The 19031-nt window shown below is 41.0% G+C and overlaps 1 protein-coding gene across 2 annotated transcripts in view; it reads right to left on the reverse strand.

Annotated features, from left to right (window-relative positions):
* Positions 1-13595: 13595 nt before the first annotated feature.
* Positions 13596-19031, reverse strand: part of LOC126456571 (sialin-like) — a 157003-nt gene continuing 151567 nt past the window's right edge. For both annotated transcript variants that reach the window (XM_050092316.1, XM_050092315.1), the window contains one exon: positions 13596-13983. In XM_050092316.1, the coding sequence (XP_049948273.1) occupies positions 13741-13983 (243 nt within the window). In that variant the 3' untranslated portion in view covers positions 13596-13740. The remainder of the gene's footprint in view (positions 13984-19031) is intronic.

The raw sequence follows: 19031 nt of genomic DNA on the forward strand, positions 1-19031 counted from the left end.
ATGGTGGCGCAAAACGCAAAGAGCATGCCTCCGCTTGCGTATTATGTCATGGCATGCCTCATTCCACCAAGAAGCTGGGGGGCCACCAGTACAAAGGGGAGGTACAAGGTATTGAACGTTGTGTGGCTGTAAGAATAACTTTCGTAACATGAGTGGCCTGAACGTCGATGCTACGAAATTGATGGTCATCAAAAGCTGCTAGAGAGGAGAAAAGTGTCCAGTCAGCTTGGGAAAACTTTCAGCTTCTTGGACACATAGATGGCAGTTGTGGCTGTAATTGAAGGACACATGGAAAATGGTCACTAAAGTGTTTATCAGCAAGAGCGAACCATTCAAAGTGCCAAGCTAGTCGAACAGTACTGACTGAAAGGTCCCAGTGAGAGTAGGTTGACATGGAGGCAGACAAAAATGTAGGTTCCCCAGTGTTGAGACAAACAAGATCCACTTGGTGGAAGAGGTCAATCAATAGGAAGCCTCTTGGACCAGGAAACAGAGATCCCCAAAGCAGGTGGTGGGCATTGAAGTCCACACCCAGCAAATAGGGGTTGAGAGCTGATGAAGGGGATCAGTTCTCGCCACTGGCGTGGGTGAGGGAATGTATGTGGTATGAAGAGAGGAGGTGTATCCAAAAAGGGAAGACGTACAGTGACAGGTTGGAAGGAGCTGTGTAAGGGGATTGGGCGAAAATGGATAATATCATGTAGAAGAATCTAAGTCCCCCATGTGCCAGAACACCACCTACAGAGGGGAGATCAAACTGGACTGACTGGAAATGAGGGAACACAAAGCGATCAAGGGGACATAGCTTTATTTCCTGAAGACAGAAGATGACTGGGAAGTAGGATCATAAGAGGATGGACAGTTCATCCTAATTGGAGCAAATTCCGTGGATATTCCAATGGATAATTGACATAGGGTGGACGGAAAAGGGGAAAAATATTAGCACAGTTACTGTCAAATCAGCGACCACAGACAGCCAGATGCCATTGGCGTGGAATGGCATTCATCCAGAAGCAGAAGGTCCTGATCCATAGGTTGTACGGCGGCAGCTCCTGCTGCAAGTGATCGGCTGGTTGATCAGCCACCAGTGGTGCATCTGGGCCACATGGAAGACGGCTGAGGGCAGCTACCATTGGATAGCGCTGTAGGAGGGACACACTGTGGCGGAGAAGGAGAAGAACTGTGTTTCTTATAAGCCATCTTGGATGCAGGATGTTGAGATGAAGGAGGTGTTGAGTGTTGTGAGGTCTGAGCATATAAAAAATTTTCATGAGTAGGCTCTTTATTTGGAAGGCCAGGCACCAGATTTTGGGGCCAGTGATTTAGCAGGAGCCAATGAAGGTTGAGCCTTAGAGTGAGCAGGTAAAAGTGGGGAGGCTGAACGGATGATCTTTGGGCTGGCTGATTTGATGACTGTGGCACTAAAGGTGAGATCATAAGTCTGCATGGCCACCTCAGTAGGTAGAGGAGACATGAGGACAGTGTTGGGAACACAGTGGACTTTCTACTGGCGAATAACTCGGAGTTACTGAATAGTTCATTCATCTATAAAAATAGGGCAGTCTCTAGAGGAAGCAGCGTGGTTGCCCATACAGTTGGTGCAATGAGACAGTGGGGGTGGACAATCACCCTCGTGGGCATCCCTGGCACAAGTAATGCACTGGCCAGATTGAAACACAACTGGCAGGTATGATTAAATCTGTGACATTAATAGCAATGCATAGGTTTTGGGATGTAAGGGCAAATTGAAATTATCTCATAGCCTGCTTTAATGTCTGACGGAAGTTGAACTCGGTCAAATGTCAAAAGAGATTGCAGGTCAGTACTAATTTCTTTTCAACCCTTTTCATTACTCAATGTATGGCCATTACTCCCTGATCAAACAGGTAATTTTTAACGTCCTTATTTGACAATAGGTTGAGTGATCTTGTATCAACCACCCTGCATGATGAATTTAAAGTATGGTGTGCTTCCACTTGGACAGGAAAGGTGTGTATCACTGTAATTCGAAGCAATTTGTGTGCCTGGAGGGCAATGTGTTTTTAACAACAAGGTGCCATTTTGTAACCTGGAACAAGACTTTACAGGACCTGCAATTGCATTGACATCTTTCTGAATAATGAAAGGATTGACTGTTGAGAAGTCTTGACCTTCGTGAGACTGAGAAACAACTAGGAACTTTGGCACTGATGGAAGAAGTTTCTGTGGCCGATACTCATCGAGCTTTCTCTTGTGGGCAGAAGTTGTAGAAGTAGAAGAAACCATTGTGAAAGTACCCCCATGATTATTGACATCTCCGACGGTGTGCTCATTCTTAGTGGGGGCCTTTCTGAGGCCTTAGGTGGTTGTCCACACCTCAGGTCACACCTCCTGAGAAACGGATGGAGGGATCAGTTGGTATGTTTGGAAGGTACCATCTCGGGTAATCACACCTCCCTGGGCCTGGCTTTTATCAGTGGGTATGTACATGTCCTACTTGTCTACCCAGGGAGGGGAATTACGTGTTACCCTGTCACCAGCTGTGCTTGGGAATGCATGGGTCGGCCTTCAGACACACACAGGGAGGGAAGAAAGGAAAAGGGAGGAACAAAGAAAATGAAAGAAGAGAATAATTCTCAAATGCCACAGCAGAGAAGAACGTAAAGAGAAGAATCAAGGAAAAAGAAGGATGAAGTAAGGACAGAGACTTGCCATTGTAGAGGGAAAAGAAGAGAAACCACTGCATTTGCTCACAAGCATCGGTAGGTGCAAAACATACTCCCAAAGAGAGGGAGAAGAGGAAGGATTGGGGGCAAGGAGGGGTGTGGAAAGGGAAGTAATGTAGCCTGGAAAGGAAAAAGAGCTGCACGAGCATGGGGTCCTATGCTCACCATTCACATATCCACAAAAGAGTTGTGGACCCCCCTGGGGGGGATTCCGGACTAGTCCTCCATTTGGATTTCCGGTAGGGGACTTGCAAAGGAGGGGTGATCATGGGAGAAAGATTGATTAATCACTGAAAGGATAAGGTTCTACAAGTTGGGGCCTGGAATGTCAGAAGTTTGAACATGGTAGAGAAGCTAGAAACCTGAAATGGGAAACACAAAGGCTTGATCTAGATATAGTAGAGGCCACCGAAATGAAATGGAAAGAAGACAAGGACTTCTGGTCAGATGAGTATAAGGTAATACGCTCAGCAGCAGAAGGTTGCAAAATGGGAATAGGATTCATTATGAATAAGAAGATGGGGCAGAGCATGTGTTACTGTGAACATTTCAGTGACAGGGTTGATCTTATCAGAATTGACAGCAAATCAACACCGACAATGATAGTGCAGGTATACATGCCAGTGTTGCAAGCTGAAGATGAGGAGATAGAGAAAGAACATGAGGATATTGAAAGGGTAATACAGTATGTAAAGGGAGATGAAAAACTATTAGTTATGGGGGAGTGGACTGCAGCTGTAGGGGAAGAAGTAGAAGAAAAGGTCACAGGAGAATATGGGCTTGGGACAAGGAATCAGAGATGAGAAAGACTAATTGAGTTAATTGAGTTCTGTAATAAATTTTAGCTAGTAATAGTGAATACTCTATTCGAGAATCACAAGAGGAGGTTGTATACTTGGTAAAAACTTGAGTGACAAGGAAAGATTTCAGTTGGATTACATCACATTCAGGCAGAGATTCCAAAATCAGATACCGGATTGTAAGTAATACCCAGGAGCAGATATAGACTCAGATCACAGTGTAGTAGTGATGAAGAGTAGGCTGAAGTTTAAGACATTAGTCAGGAAGAATCAATATGCAAACAAGTGAGATACAGAAGCACTAAGGAATGACGAGATGGAAAAGAAAACTGAGGTGGTGTTAGATGACAATCAGCTTGGTTTTAGGAAATGTAAAGGCACCAGAGAGGCAATTCAGAAGTTGCAACTGATAATGGAAGCAAGACAAGAGAAAAATCAAGACACATTCATAGGATTTGTCAACCAGGAAAAAGTGTTCAACAATGTAAAATGGTGCAAGATGTTCGAAATTCTGAGAAAAATGGGGTTAAACTATAGGGAGACATGGGTAATATACAATATGTACAAGAGCCAATAGGGAATAATAAGATTGGATAACCAAGAATGAAGAGCTCAGATTAAAAAAGGATGTAAGATGGGGACGTAGTCTGTGCAATCTCTACATTGAAGAAGCAATGATGGAAATTACAGAAAAGTTCAGGAAGGGAACTGAAATTTAAGATGAAAGGATATCAGTGATACAACTCACTGATGACATTGCTATCCCAAGCAAAAGTTAAGAAGAAATACATGATCTCCTGAATGAAATGAACAGTATAATGAGTACAGATTGAGAGTATATTGAAGAATGATGAAAGTAATGACAAGCAGCAGAAATGAGAACGGCGAGAAACTTAAAATCAGGATTGATGGTCACAAAGTAAAGGAATTCTGCTACCTAGGCAGCAAAATAAGCAATGATGGAGAGAGAAAGGAGGACATCAAAAGCAGACTAGCACTGATAAAAAGCGCATTCCTGGCCAAGAGAAGTCTACCAGTACCAAACATAGGGGTTATTTTGAGGAAGAACTTTCTGAGAATGTATGTGTGGAGCACAGCATTGTATTATAGTGAAACATGGACTGTGGGAAAACTGGAACAGAAGAGTATCAAAGCATTAGAGATGTGGTACTACAGATGAACATTGAAAGTGAAGTGGACTGGTAACGTAAGAAATGAGGAAGTTCTGCACAGAATCGGAGAGGTAAGGAATATGTGGAAAACACTTATAAGGAGAAGGGACAGGATGATAGGACATCTGGTAAGACATCAAGGAATGACTTCCATGGTACTAGAGGGAGCTGTAGAGGGCAAAAACAATTGAGGATGTAGGCTGCAACCTTGTAGTGTTTCCGTAAGGTGAGATTCAACTGCCATAAAATATTTTGTAAAATGCAATTTAACCATCAGCTGTTTATTGTCCCATTAGTCATCTACTGGTTTCAGTTATCAACCATCTTCCAGAATGTAGAGTACTAAAGATTAGTTAAGAACATTGTCTATTATTTTGAGCTGAACCACGCCAAAATTATTGTAACTATCATACAGACGAACAATTACTCAATTTGAGTAATTATTCAATCTGAGTAATAGTTTAACTTGTTTCTCCTGTAATGTCTGTATGTTTGACATAAAATATGACTGTCAGTATTCTAAGACAAACTGGTTATACAATTGCCAATAATTTTGGTATGGTTCAGCTTCAAAGAATATGAGGTATTTTTAACTAATCTGTTGTACCCTACATCCTGGATTATGGTTAATAAGCAAAACCAGTAGATGACTAATGGGACAATAAACAGCTGATAGTTAAAAGGCATTTTATATAAAAAATTTTCAACCTCTTTTTTTCAGTCAATGAGGCATTTTGCTTATTGGTTGTTTCATGAGCAATGCATGATCAGTGCTGTGTTCTACTGTGGGTTATTAAAAAATGTTATGGATGCATACCACTGCAAAAGAGAAGACCAACCTGATTTGACAGTTCATCCTCCTCCTCCTCCTCGAAAATTCCAGGGCTTGTAGCGCAGGTCTAATGGTCTCCAAACTAAAGCAAATTCATCCTTATGGATGGAACCTATTGCCCTGTGATTTCCATTTGTTTCAACCACTTAAAAATGCTCTAAGTGGGCACCAATTTGAAGATGATGAGACGGTGGAGGAGTTAGTGCAGAACTCCTGATGCAAACAGCTTCATTCTATGATGTTGTGATGCAAAACCTTCCTTTGCAAAAAATGTGTTTCTAAAATGGAAAACTAAGTGAAAAAATAAAATATAATTGCCTTTGTTTTTCAATAAATGAGTTTTTTAAAATAAAATCCTGTTTTTATTTGACTCGCCCTCATAGTTTTAATGGAGTATTTAATATTGGTCGACAGCACTTTCTACTTGCAAATAATATTTGTTAGAACATAGATGCAGCTAATATTGAGCTTCCATCAAATCTGAAAGCTGAGAGTTGTTAACCTGAAAGCACCATCAAAACAGTACGTGACAGAGCTTTCGGCAATGCCCACTAGCATAAAATCCTCCAGTTTCTGTAAACAAACCTGCGCGCACCAATCGGTTGTCTGGTATTTGCAAATCTTCGATTCTAACAATCACAGCTATCCTGACAAACTGAGTCAGCATCCCTCCATAATGCTACTCTGTTTTATCTAAGTAATCCTTTAATGTATAAAATGTATTGCATAACAGGTACTCTTTAGCTGCCATTTTAAATAAGTGTATTTTTGCAATTTCTTTAATTTCTTTTGGTGATGCTGTTTTGAGTTTTATGTTTATTTTTTCTTTCTAAATGTAAGTTGAGTCTATCTCTTGTTGCATGGTCATAGACAGAGCTGTTTGCGTAGTAATTACCAACATTATTTTTGGTGTGTACAACTGACTGGTAAGAGTATTCTCCTGGAGCAGTTAAAATTCCGAGTGTTTTGAACACATCTTTACAATGAGCTCAACTACTATTTTTGTTTATTATTCTTATGGCTTTTTTCTGGCATTTGAATATTGTGTTCATATTTTGTGCATTTCTTCCCCCAAAAAATGCCATACCTAAGAATTGATTGTACATATGAATAATATGTAACTAAAAGACACTGCATGTTACACGCTGATGATAAGATTCTAAGGGCATAACAACCTGATGACATTCTGTTTGCAAGTACCTTTGTGTTCACACCACTTCAACTGAGAATCAATATTGATTCCTAGAAATTTTGCATTTATTAGACAGCATTTAGAGGTGCCATCCACATTTAATTTAACATTGTCATTTTCCTCTTCAAACTGAAATTCATGGCATTAGTTTTCTTTATTGCTTATTGACCAATCATACACTTCCTTGAGAGTTTCATTTGCTTTCTCACCAAGGAGATCTCTTGTTTTGTCAGTGACTTTAATACTGCTGTCATCAGTGAAGATAATTTTTTCACCATGAGTAACACTACAAGGAAAGTCACTGGTGTATATCAGGGACAGTACTGGTCCTAATATGCTGCCTTGCGGAAGCCCTATATTAATTTATTTTTATTCTGATAAATGTTTAGATCTATTTGAAGTATGTGTTATCTGTACCCTTTGTACCCTATCTATTAGGTATGATCGAAACCAGTCATTAGCAACCCCTCTTATTCCTAATGCTGTTAATTTATTTAATAGAATCTTGTGGTGAGTGTATCGAACACCTTAAAAAGCTCCAAAAATATGCCTGTGACACACTCATCTTTATCAAGAGCATCAAGTACAACTTTTGTGCATTCTACTATGGCTGACTCCGTATTTTTGCCACTTCGGAAACCAAACTGTGAATCACTTAAAAGATTGTATTTATTCAGGTAATTCATAGATCTTTCATAATTGCTTCTATTATTTTTGAGAATGGTGACAGCAGGGAAATGGGTCAGTAATTTTCTATGTATTCTGCATTACCTTTCTTAAGCAAAGGTACAACTCTTGCCTGTTTTAACTGCTCTGGAAATGTCCCAGATGTGAAGGATTCATTTATTATATTTGGTAAGGGGCCATGTATAATCCCTATGTATTGTTTCAGTACACACATTGGTACTTCATCCAAGCCTACTGACTATTTTTTAGCATTTGAATTGTTATACTGAGTCTGTTCTCTGTGGTTGGAAGTAACATCACTGTATGTAGTGAAACATTATTTAGAGGTGTTATATTTGTTTTGGGGCATTTTTGCTGTAACTTCTCTGCAATACTTGAAAAATGCTTGTTTACATAGTTTGCTAAGTGTGTGGATTATTTATTACCTTATCCCCCTCCATTAGCAGTATGTTATTCTGCATTTATTTGCCTCTCCCCATTTATAAAATCCCAGACTGCTTTGCTTTTATTCTCTGCATTATATATTATTTTGTCATTAAATGACTTTTTGCAGCAATCAGCACCTTCCTATAGATCTTTTTGTATCTATGATAGAAATTTAAGAATTCTGGATCATTGCGACTTTCTCATGGATCCGCGTTATTTAAGTGTTTAGGACGACTTCTTAATACCTACTGTTATCCATCTGTTTTTGTGAGATGTTGATACAGACATTCATACTTTTGGAAATGCCCTTTTCAAAGTCTAATTTAAAATTTGTGGAGAATTTAGAGAATTTCATTTTCACATTGGTTTCCTTACACACTTAATCTCAGCTTTGTTTTTCTAGTTCTTTTGAAAAATCTTTTATTTTGATTCCTGATAGATGTCATTTGTAGGATTGTAGTTTAGGGAATAATTCTACGCCTGATTTTACTGCTGTAATTTGACACAGATGGTCAGATCAAAACTTTGAAGGATGATGATAATGACCCCACACAGAATTATGTTGATCTTTGTACTTGAGACTATCTAGAACTTCTGATAATTTATCGAAAAAAGTGTCCACACTACCACTGGGAGATCTATATACACACAAAACGATTAATTTCTTTTTGATATCAAGCCCTGTTAATTCAATAGCTGATATTTCAAAGTGTCTTCACTTACGGTGCTGATGTCATGTCTTGATTTGAACTGTGTTCGTTTTCCAATATAAATGCATGATCCTCCACCCCTTTAAGTAATTCTGCAGTAAGAGTTTGCCTTTTCATACAATGATAATACTACATGTTTGATTTCTGTGTGTCTACACCAGTGCTCAGTAATACAAACTACTCTTTCCAATGGTTTGTTTTTCTTTATGACATCTGGTATATGTGATATTTGAAGTGTTAAAATCTGTTTTGTGAGTGATTGTTTTGGTATTTTTTAAACTGTTTGTGGTACTCTTCAGGAGGGGAACCTGTTGTCTGGATTTATCCTAAAAGAAGACCTACATTTCCTATGTATGACAACAGATATTTGACTGTGTGTGGCCCGAGATCCACCCCCTACACTTTCACAAATTAGCTGTACCAATCTTCCCTTTCCAGTCATGTTTAGGTGTAGACCATGCCTAGTGAAACCCCATCTATTCATAGTCTCGTCAGGCACCAGAGAAACATGAGCAAAGTTGGCTGTCCTCAAAGCCATCCCTAAACCCACATTGATTCACCTCACAGCTCCATCAAGGTACGGTCGATCATGACGTCGGAACAGTTCAACAAAGTGTATGTTGGTGTCATGAGCCAGGGAAGCTATCTTGTCCAGGTCACCACATATGTCATATGCCTCGTCCCTGTCCAAACTGTTTCCCACTCCACCCACTTTCACTATCTGGTCCTCTTTTGTAAATTCCTTACATAAAGACCCTAGGTCCTCTATCACCTAACTTAGCCCTGCATTTGGCTTGAAGATACTGGTGGCCTGGTACGCTGCCCCTAAACTTTCCTGTAACTTAGGGCCTATGCCTCGCCCGTGGCTACTACCTAGCAGCAGCACTTTCTTCTTCCTAAGACTTTGTACATTCCTAGGCTTCTTGGCCTCGGTTGAAGTGTGCTGCACATTTCCTGCTCCTTGTTCTACCTGAGGCTTTTCTCCACTTAACTCTGGAAGTGGTAGATACCTGTTTTTGGTATTGTTGATGAAACTGTCAGATCGCATTCTCTTTCGTCCTATCCTCCTACCACCTGCCAGTTCCCAACCACCTACCTCCCCCCAATCTCCCTTGATCCTTGTGAGTTCCTTCCTTGCTTCCTCCAACTGTGCCTGAAGGACACAGATTTTCCTTTCCTGTTCCTCTATCAAAATGTTCCTACTGCTTACTCTGCAGTTGCAGGAGAGAGCCTCTTCTGTACTCCAAACATTCTCACCACTGCATCCCCCCAATGAAAATATTTCCTACAAGATTGGTAACAAATCCCTCTACTCACTACCCTATAACAGCTCTCACATTTGTCACTCGTGGCGCGCGCGCTGTGGGGCGCGCACGGCGCCTGGCGCGCGGCGCGTGTGTGTCACTGTTGCTTCATCATGAAAGAGGGAAGGAGAGGGAAAGACGAAAGGATGTGGGTTTTAAGGGAGAGGGTAAGGAGTCATTCCAGCCCTGGGAACGGAAAGACTTACCTTAGGGGGGAAAAAAGGACACGCGCACACGCACACATCAATCCGCACATATACAGACGCAAGCAGACATATGTAAAGGCAAAGAGTTTGGGCAGAGATGTCAGTCTAGGCAGAAGTACAGAGGCAAAGATGATGTTGAAAGACAGGTGAGGCATGAGTGGCGGCAACTTGAAATTAGCGGAGGTTGAGGCCTGGCGGATAACGAGAAGAGAGAATATACTGAAGGGCAAGTTCCCATCTCCGGAGTTCTGACAGGTTGGTGTTAGTGGGAAGTATCCAGATAACCCGGACGGTGTAACACTGTGCCAAGATGTGCTGGTCGTGCACCAAGGCATTTTTAGCCACAGTGTGATCCTCATTACCAACAAACACTGTCTGCCTGTGTCCATTCATGCGAATGGACAGTTTGTTGCTGGTCATTCCCACATAGAAAGCTTCACAGTGTAGGCAGGTCAGTTGGTAAATCACGTGGGTGCTTTCACACATGGCTCTGCCTTTGATTGTGTACACCTTCCAGGTTACAGGACTGCAGTATGTGATGGTGGGAGGGTGCATGAGACAGGTTTTACACCGGGGGTGGTTACAAGGGTAGGAGCCAGAGGGTATGGAAGGTGGTTTGGGGATTTCATAGGGATGAACTAAGAGGTTACAAAGGTTAGGTGGACGGCAGAAAGACACTCTTGGTGCAGTAGGGATTTTATGAAGGATGGATCTCATTTCAGGGCAGGATTTGAGGAAGTCGTATCCCTTCTGGAGAGCCACATTCAGAGTCTGATCCAGTCCCGGAAAGTATCCTGTCACAATTGGGGCACTTTTGGGGTGGTTCTGTGGGAGGTTCTGGGTTTGAGGGGATGAGGGGATGAGGAAGTGGCTCTGGTTATTTGCTTCTGTACCAGGTCAGGAGGGTAGTTGCGGGATGTGAAAGCTGTTTTCAGAATGTTGGTGTAATTGTTCAGGGATTCCAGACTGGAGCAGATTCGTTTGCCATGAAGACCTAGGCTGTAGGGAAGGGACCATTTGATGTGGAATGGGTGGCAGCTGTCATAATGGAGGTTCTGTTGCTTGTTGGTGGGTTTGATATGGACAGACGTGTGAAGCTGGCCATTGGACAGATGGAGGTCAACGTCAAGGAAAGTGGCATGGGATTTGGAGTAGGACTGGGTGAATCTGATGGAACCAAAGGAGTTGAGGTTGGAGAGGAAATTCTGGAGTAGTTCTTCACTATGAGTCCAGATCATGGAGATGTCATCAATAAATCTGTACCAAACTTTGGGTTGGCAGGCCTGGGTAACCAAGAAGGCTTCCTCTAAGTGACCCATGAATAGGTTGGCGTACGAGGGGGCCATCCTGGTACCCATGGCTGTTCCCTTTAATTGTTGGTATGTCTGGCCTTCGAAAGCAAAGAAGTTGTGGGTCAGGATGAAGCTGGCTAAGGTAATGAGGAAAGAGCTTTTAGGTAGGGTGGCAGGTGATCGGCATGAAAGGAAGTGCTCCATCGCAGCGAGGCCCTGGACGTGCGGAATATTTTTGTGTATAAGGAAGTGGTATCAATGGTTACAAGGATGGTTTCTGGGGGTAACAGATTGGGTAAGGATTCCAGGTGTTCGAGAAAGTGGTTAGTGTCTTTGATGAAGGATGGGAGACTGCATGTAATGGGTTGAAGGTGTTGATCTACGTAGGCAGAGATATGTTCTGTGGGGGCTTGGTAACCAGCTACAATGGGGTGGCTGGGATGATTGGGTTTGTGAATTTTAGGAAGAAGGTAGAAGGTAGGGGTGCGGGGTGTCGGTGGGGTCAGGAGGTTGATGGAGTCAGGTGAAAGGTTTTGTAGGGGGCCTAAGGTTCTGAGGATTCCTTGAAGCTCCACCTGGACATCAGGAATGGGATTACCTTGGCAAACTGTTTGTAGTGTTGTCTGAAAGCTGATGCAGTTCCTCAGCCACATACTCCCGACGATCAAGTACCACGGTTGTGGAACCCTTGTCCGCCGGAAGACTGACGATGGATCGTTCAGCTTTCAGATCACTGATAGCCTGGGTTTCAGCAGTGGTGATGTTGAGAGTAGGATTATGGTTTTTTAAGAAGGATTGAGAGGCAAGGCTGGAAGTCAGAAATTCCTGGAAGGTTTGGAGAGGGTGATTTTGAGGAAGAGGTGGGGGTCCCGCTGTGACTGAGGACGGAACTGTTCCAGGCAGGGTTCAATTTGGATAGTGTCTTGGGGAGTTGGATTATTAGGAGTAGGATTAGGATCATTTTTCTTCGTGGCAAAGTGATATTTCCAGCAGAGAGTACAAGTGTAGGACAGTAAATCTTTGACGAGGGCTGTTTGGTTGAATCTGGGAGTGGGGGCTGAAGGTGAGGCCTTTGGATAGGACAGAGGTTTCGGATTGGGAGAGAGGTTTGGAGGAAAGGTTAACTACTGAATTAGGGTGTTGTGGTTCCAAATTGTGTTGATTGGAATTTTGAGGTTTTGGGGGGAGTGGAGCTGGAAGTGGGAGATTGAGTAGATGGGGGAGTCTGGGTCTGTGGGCAATGAGAGGAGGTTGAGGTTTGCTGGAAAGGTTGTGAAGGGTGAGCGAGTTGCCTTTCCAGAGGTGGGAAACCAGGAGATTGGATAGTTTTTTGAGGTGGAAGGTGGCATGCTGTTCTAATTTGCGGTTGGCCTGTAGAAGGATGCTCTGAACAGCCGATGTCGATGTGGGAGAGGAAAGATTGAGGACTTTTATTAAGGATAGGAGTTGACGAGTGTGTTCATTGGCTGAGTTGATGTGTAGGTGAAGGATTAGGTGGGTGAGGGCAATGGATTGTTCAGTTTGGAACTGGTATAGGGACTGATGGAAAGAAGGGTTACAGCCAGAGACGGGAACTTTAAGTGTGAGGCCTTTGGGGGTAATGCCAAATGCCAATTTTCCCAGGCTCATTTTCCCAGGCTCATTTTCCCAGGCTCATTTTCCCAGGCTCATTTTCCCAGGCTCATTTTCCCAGGCTCATTTTCCCAGGCTCATTTTCCCAGGCTCATTTTCCCAGGCTCATTTTCCCAGGCTCATTTTCCCAGGCTCATTTTCCCAGGCTTATTTTCTCAGGCTTATTTTCTCAGGCTTGTTTGACATTAGATCATTAGATGAATGTTTGGATATAGTAAGTGGGTTATTCCCTCCGCCCCCCCTCCCCCCACCACCAAAAAAATTAAAAATGTTAAGTGTCATGTAATATTTTGTGTAATGTAATATCTTGTATAGACACCATTTATTAACCTGGCATGTTACACATCATTACGAAGTGTCGTGTTCATGATCTATGGAACCAGTACTAATCTAATCTAATCTAACCTGCCTGTTAAAATACAACGTAACTTATTGGATGTAGATTCCACCTTTTATGCAAAACACTATTTCGCAAAAGATGCACAACAATATCCAATAATTTTAACTGTAAATGCAGAAAAAATACAAGTGCTGCAAATCCAAAAGGGAATGTAACATAACATGTTCCAATCCTTGGATACCATCATAATGGGACATATAGTACACGCTGAGTGAACGAATAAATAAAACCAATATGTACAAAACTTCTTGTAGTGGTATATTTCTTTCCAAAAAGTGGCTCAGTATAAAATGGAATTTATTAAAAATTTTAGGTGCATGTGTATAAAAATCAACACTCCTTCACAAAGTCTCATTTCTGCGTTTGCCTATGTTACACTTTTTCACAGTCTGTGGTTTTGTTTCTTTTCTTTATCCCACCGATCTTCAGTTTTGTGTTCTGATGTGAGTCGTTGCTGAGCTTCCACATCCTTCTCTGAGACACCATCCTTCATTTCTTTCGCCATAGATTTTGGGAAATTCCACTCTTGTACTTCAGCTGATGATTTGAAGAGGTGCAGCAAGCCCGGAACTAAAAGGAGGCCTGCTGATATAAGGTAAACTTTCTTCCACTGTTCAGATGATTGCTGCAACAAATTATTGTTCATAGAAATTAATTCCTAACAAACACTGAAATGCAGCTCCTTGAAGGAGACTTAACATTAGGAATATTTTAGAGCTATTTAAGAAAATCATGTGAAGAAACAGTTACGTTATATAAATAATAATTATTATTGTGTACACACAATCTACCACCAGGTTATCCATATCACTACAGGCAGAGCTCTCCAAATACAATGTCTACGATATGTTATGTTATTAAAAACTCAATGCAAACCAAATTGCTTTTGTGTGTTTAATGCAGATAGCACAACTTACGATGTAATCTCAGTTGACTGTTTTACTCAAACCTTCTCGTCTAAGAAAATGTTTTATTATGTCTTTTTTCGTTTTATCAGCAGTAGACTGATGGCCCAAAGCATATTTCTCTGCCTAACATTCTATCTCTCAATGCTAAAGACTTCAGAAAAGGCTATAAAGAATCTGAAAGCAGTTTTAAAACTTAAACAAGCTCAAGTAGCCAAACTTATCAAATGCATCAACACAATTTTCAGTACATGGTATCTCAGACGGCTACCTAGATTAGATAGTCCATAGATCATGAACAGAGCTATATAAAATTAGAAAATAAATTTTGAAAATTTAGCATTTTTGAAACTTGAATTCTTTATTATTAGTTACTGAGATGTTATACACTGTGCTGACAGTTCTTACTTCATTGAAGTGCATGTAGAATAATAAGTGGGATTAGAAGTTGATTCACTGATATTACGGAAAAATGCATCTACATGTACTGTGAACTGCAGTATGATTTGAAAGAATTTACAAACATTTATATTTTTTGGCATGTGTGTGCATTTAAAGAAGCCTAAACAACATGGACATACGAAATTCTGATCTTAAGGTCTGATGTTTTTCTTTTTCACTCTTCAGTTTTCTTTCTTAAGAAAATTCAAATTAACACATTATATATTAAAAAAACTAAAAACCCTCCTCGATTGCGAAAAAAGCACCTAGTGTTAACCCAGGTTTTGGCATAGATAACTACACCTCCTTCAGAACAATAAAACCCACAAGTGCCTAAGAAGACCTTTGTCAATGATTAAAAGAACACCATAGCTACACATTTATAAATGAAAAAGAAAAGGAAAACCCAAACAGTACATATGTACTAAGTCAAAACCACTACTTTACTTAATGGTGTATGCTCCACCTCACACCGTCCTATGTTCGATGGGCCATGACCCGCCATAAACTGCAGCTACAAATGGTCGCTCACTTACAAGCCTGACCCGCTACCATTGCACATGCGCAAGACAAGGGAAGTTACTTGAATGCGCATGTGCATTCCAATACGAGAAAGTTTATACTTGGGTCGGGGCTAAATAGCCCACATATTCCCAACTGTGGATCAACGTATATCAAAAAATGGAATGGACAGAATAAGTGATGAGCTAAATGGAAGATGAAACCTAAAAATAGCCGCACACGGTTGCTTATGCTAGGAAAGAAACATATATGAAGCTACCTATGACAACAGGAGGAACTCTGAAAACAATACCTAAAGCCAGTAGTTAGCTGGGGAGGGGGGGGGGGGGGGGGGCAGCATGAGGGGACGTAATCTAAAGACGTTGTGGTAATAAAGATATAGGGATAAAACGTGAGGTGTTCAATGGGCTAAAATCACCTTCATCGTAAAAGGAAAATGAAGATAAAAAGAAAGAAGATGAACAGCTTGACCAACCGCGCTCGCCAATCAGCACACGCATGTGAAAATCCCCAGATCATCAGATTTACAACCATGAAGAACAAATTAAAGGTGCGAAACCTTCAAAAAAAATTCTGTTTCTTAGTAGGAGTTGGTTGTTAAGGATATTGTCTCTAGCATGTTGCAGATGCTGAAAGATCTGCATTTCTTCCAAAACATCCAGTTTTAAGCCCTTAACCTCAGCATGAAGTAACTCGATATTAACTGGAGGGCTTGGCGCATGAGCCATTTGCACAAGGTGTTCCGCATAAGTAGAGCCTTTAGTACCATCACCGCTTCTAGTAGGAATATGTTCCTTATACCAGAGACCCAGAGCTCGTCCCGTTTGCCCGATGTAAAATTTTGGACAATCCCCGCATGTAATTTTATATACTCCTGATTGGGAAAGTTTATCGCTCTTATTGTGCAAGGAGTGGATTAAATTCCTATGTAAACTATTAGTAGTAGACTAGGCGACTGAAATTATGGGCTTTGAGTAAACACCCCGAATTTGTAACTTATATTGCCTACGTAAGGGGTAGATATCATTGTCACTTGTCATCTAATGCATCTCTTAGCATGGAAGAGGGATTATTATTTTTATTTATTTTCTTGTTATACATCTGTCTTACCAACCGAGGCCTATAGCCATTATTTATAGCAATAACCTCAAGTGTGACCAGTTTAGTTTCTACCGCAATCTGATGCATGAGGGACAGCTGTAAGTCTGAATATTAGAATGAAAAAAAGGCCATCTTATGGGCGTACGGATGGGTCGAGTCTGCAGGTATAATATTGTCGGAAAATGTATTTTTCCGAAAAATATTAAATTCAATGCTGCTGTCAACCACAGTTAAAGTGAGGTCCAAAAAATTTAATGACCTGGTATCGGATTCTCACTCAATTGAAAAACTGATATTATGGTGAAGCTCATTAAAAATAGAAAAAAAATATGTTCTACATCACTTTGAGAACCATCAATGATTAATAGAATGACAACATATCTTTTGTAAAATTTTATTCTCCTAAGAATCTCTGCCACTGGCAAAAAAAAAAAAAAAAAAAAAAATCAGACTAAGTAGTTCATAAAAGTTTCTGATAAAATCCCAGCTAGGGGGCTCCCCATAGCCAAACCTGCTGGTTGTAAGTAAAATCTCCCATTAAATGTAAAGTAGTTGTGTTTTAAAACGATCCGTAGCAGCATCAACAACTTATTGACCTCTTTATCCCAAAGTTTTTTATTGCGACGCAAATCGCACTCTAGCATTTGCAGTGTGTGGTCGACCGGTACATTAGTGTATGAACTTGTTACTAGTTTAGAATCTTCAGAACAAGATACCTTGCGTAAACTGGTAGCTAAATGAATGGAATTTTTAACGGAATAGTTTTTACTAAAAACAAAATTTTCTTTAATCTTAGTATGCAAGTATTTCACCCGCTTATGATAGATACTTCCCGTACTGTCAATGATAGGGTGAATTGAGTGATTTAACTTATGAACTTTAAACTGACGTCTCAATTTAGGGGGCTTGGGATTCATGTTTATCAGCCCCTTCTTTCGGAACTCTCCAATCAAATTTTTGGTATTTTGGATCCCAGTTCTAATTTCTTTTTGGAGAGTAATAGTGGGGTCTTCGTTAAGCATAACTATCCCGTTGTCATTGAAAAAAGTTTCAGTCTTGTCTATGTATTCTTGCTTTGTGGATATAACTACGAAGTTTCCCTTATCAGCTTTAGTGACAATAGCACCATTTTGTATTAGTTTGCGGTTAATACTCTTTAAAACCTTATTTGTGTTATCCTCTTTATGTACACTGTGTGCGACCTTACTCATAATTTTGTAGGCCTCATACGCCAATCAGGTTTGTTTCTCGTTAGGCTTTTTGGCATAATTTTCAAGTCAACTATTGTGTCTTCTAGAACTTTCGGTCTAGATTATGCATCTCACCAATAGCAGGCAGCCTTTTATATGAATTTCCAGCACGACTAGCCCTTGTCCTCCTACCTGAGTTTCACATTACATCTATTTTTCCCTTAAAGAGGAGTAGCCCTATATACTATCTACATTTATCATAAGTTAACTCTGTTTTTGAGTTTGCTAACTACTATAATTAGTCTCAAAAATGTTTTAAGAAACTGGTAATTTCTACCACAGACTTGTTGCATTGACAGTAATATCATTTTGTGTATTTGCTTCAATTCTTATAGAGAATCAGCAAATTTTAGCTGAACATATTAAAGGCTTTATGTAAGGTTACTTGTTCACTGTCCTGTAATAGATCATACTGGCTAAAATGCAGCCCCAATATGAATGCCGTTCTGAAAAACAGAATGTGTTGGTTGACAAGCATCTTGCCCTGACTACAGTCAAATGTTTGGTAGCTACTTTGAGTTGTCATGTTGGAAGAGCTCCTTGTGGTGAGTGGCATTTTAACAGGGTGGATGGGAATCGGGGAGAACTCAGGGTGTTGTACAGATCCACCTAAGCAACAAATTTGAGGTTCTGTATTTCACTGAAACAAATTGAGCCAATGGAACTCATTCACCTGTTTTGGGAAACTTTTTTGTCTGGTACCCCTAAGGGAAATGGCAGCAAGGGACAGGAAAGGACACCAGGTGCCCTCAGTTTGTATGCCTGAGAGGCCTTATTCAACATGTTCAAGAGGTTACTCTGGCAGCAATAGAAGGAACAGGAGGCAACTAACTGCAAATTGTGATGCATGATGGAACAAATGTTGCCTGTTGTCTGGGCTCAAAGGTCACACTTGGGTCGTTCCAGTGTCTGGTATAGAAGGTTGAGAAGACCAGCCTTGCGCCTGGAGTTTCAGTGAAACACTCAATTTGCAGCACTGTCCCCAGAACTGATCGTGGCCCTTTGGTTCCAAGATGATTGGATGGACTAAAACAGAGACCTCAAAGATTCTATGACACGCTAGGCTGCCACTTCCTGAACCTGGGCCACAGGTTTGAGAACTGTAGGGTCCACTGAAATGGGTCAGGTGTCCTCTACACATCAGAGACTGCTACTTAAGTAGCTGACCGTGCGTGCGGTGCACACAAGTGCTTTTTTATAATGGGCAACTCTCCATCTAATCCAGGTAATGACAACTGTAGAAAACCCAGTAGTATCAGTGTAAGAGTGAAAGAAATGCTGCCCACAGGTGAGGTAATTAAAATCCTAATGTTTAGCTGCTGAAGCATTCACAACGAGGTGCCAGAGACTTAAGTGCTCCTGAAAAGCAGTGGAGCTCATAATACAACGTACAGAAAGCTGGCTGAAACCTGAAATTGATAGCAATGAAATTTTTGGGAAAATTTAAGTGCATA

The sequence above is a fragment of the Schistocerca serialis genome, chromosome 2 (genome assembly GCF_023864345.2).
Source record: "Schistocerca serialis cubense isolate TAMUIC-IGC-003099 chromosome 2, iqSchSeri2.2, whole genome shotgun sequence".
NCBI lineage: Eukaryota > Metazoa > Arthropoda > Insecta > Orthoptera > Acrididae > Schistocerca > Schistocerca serialis.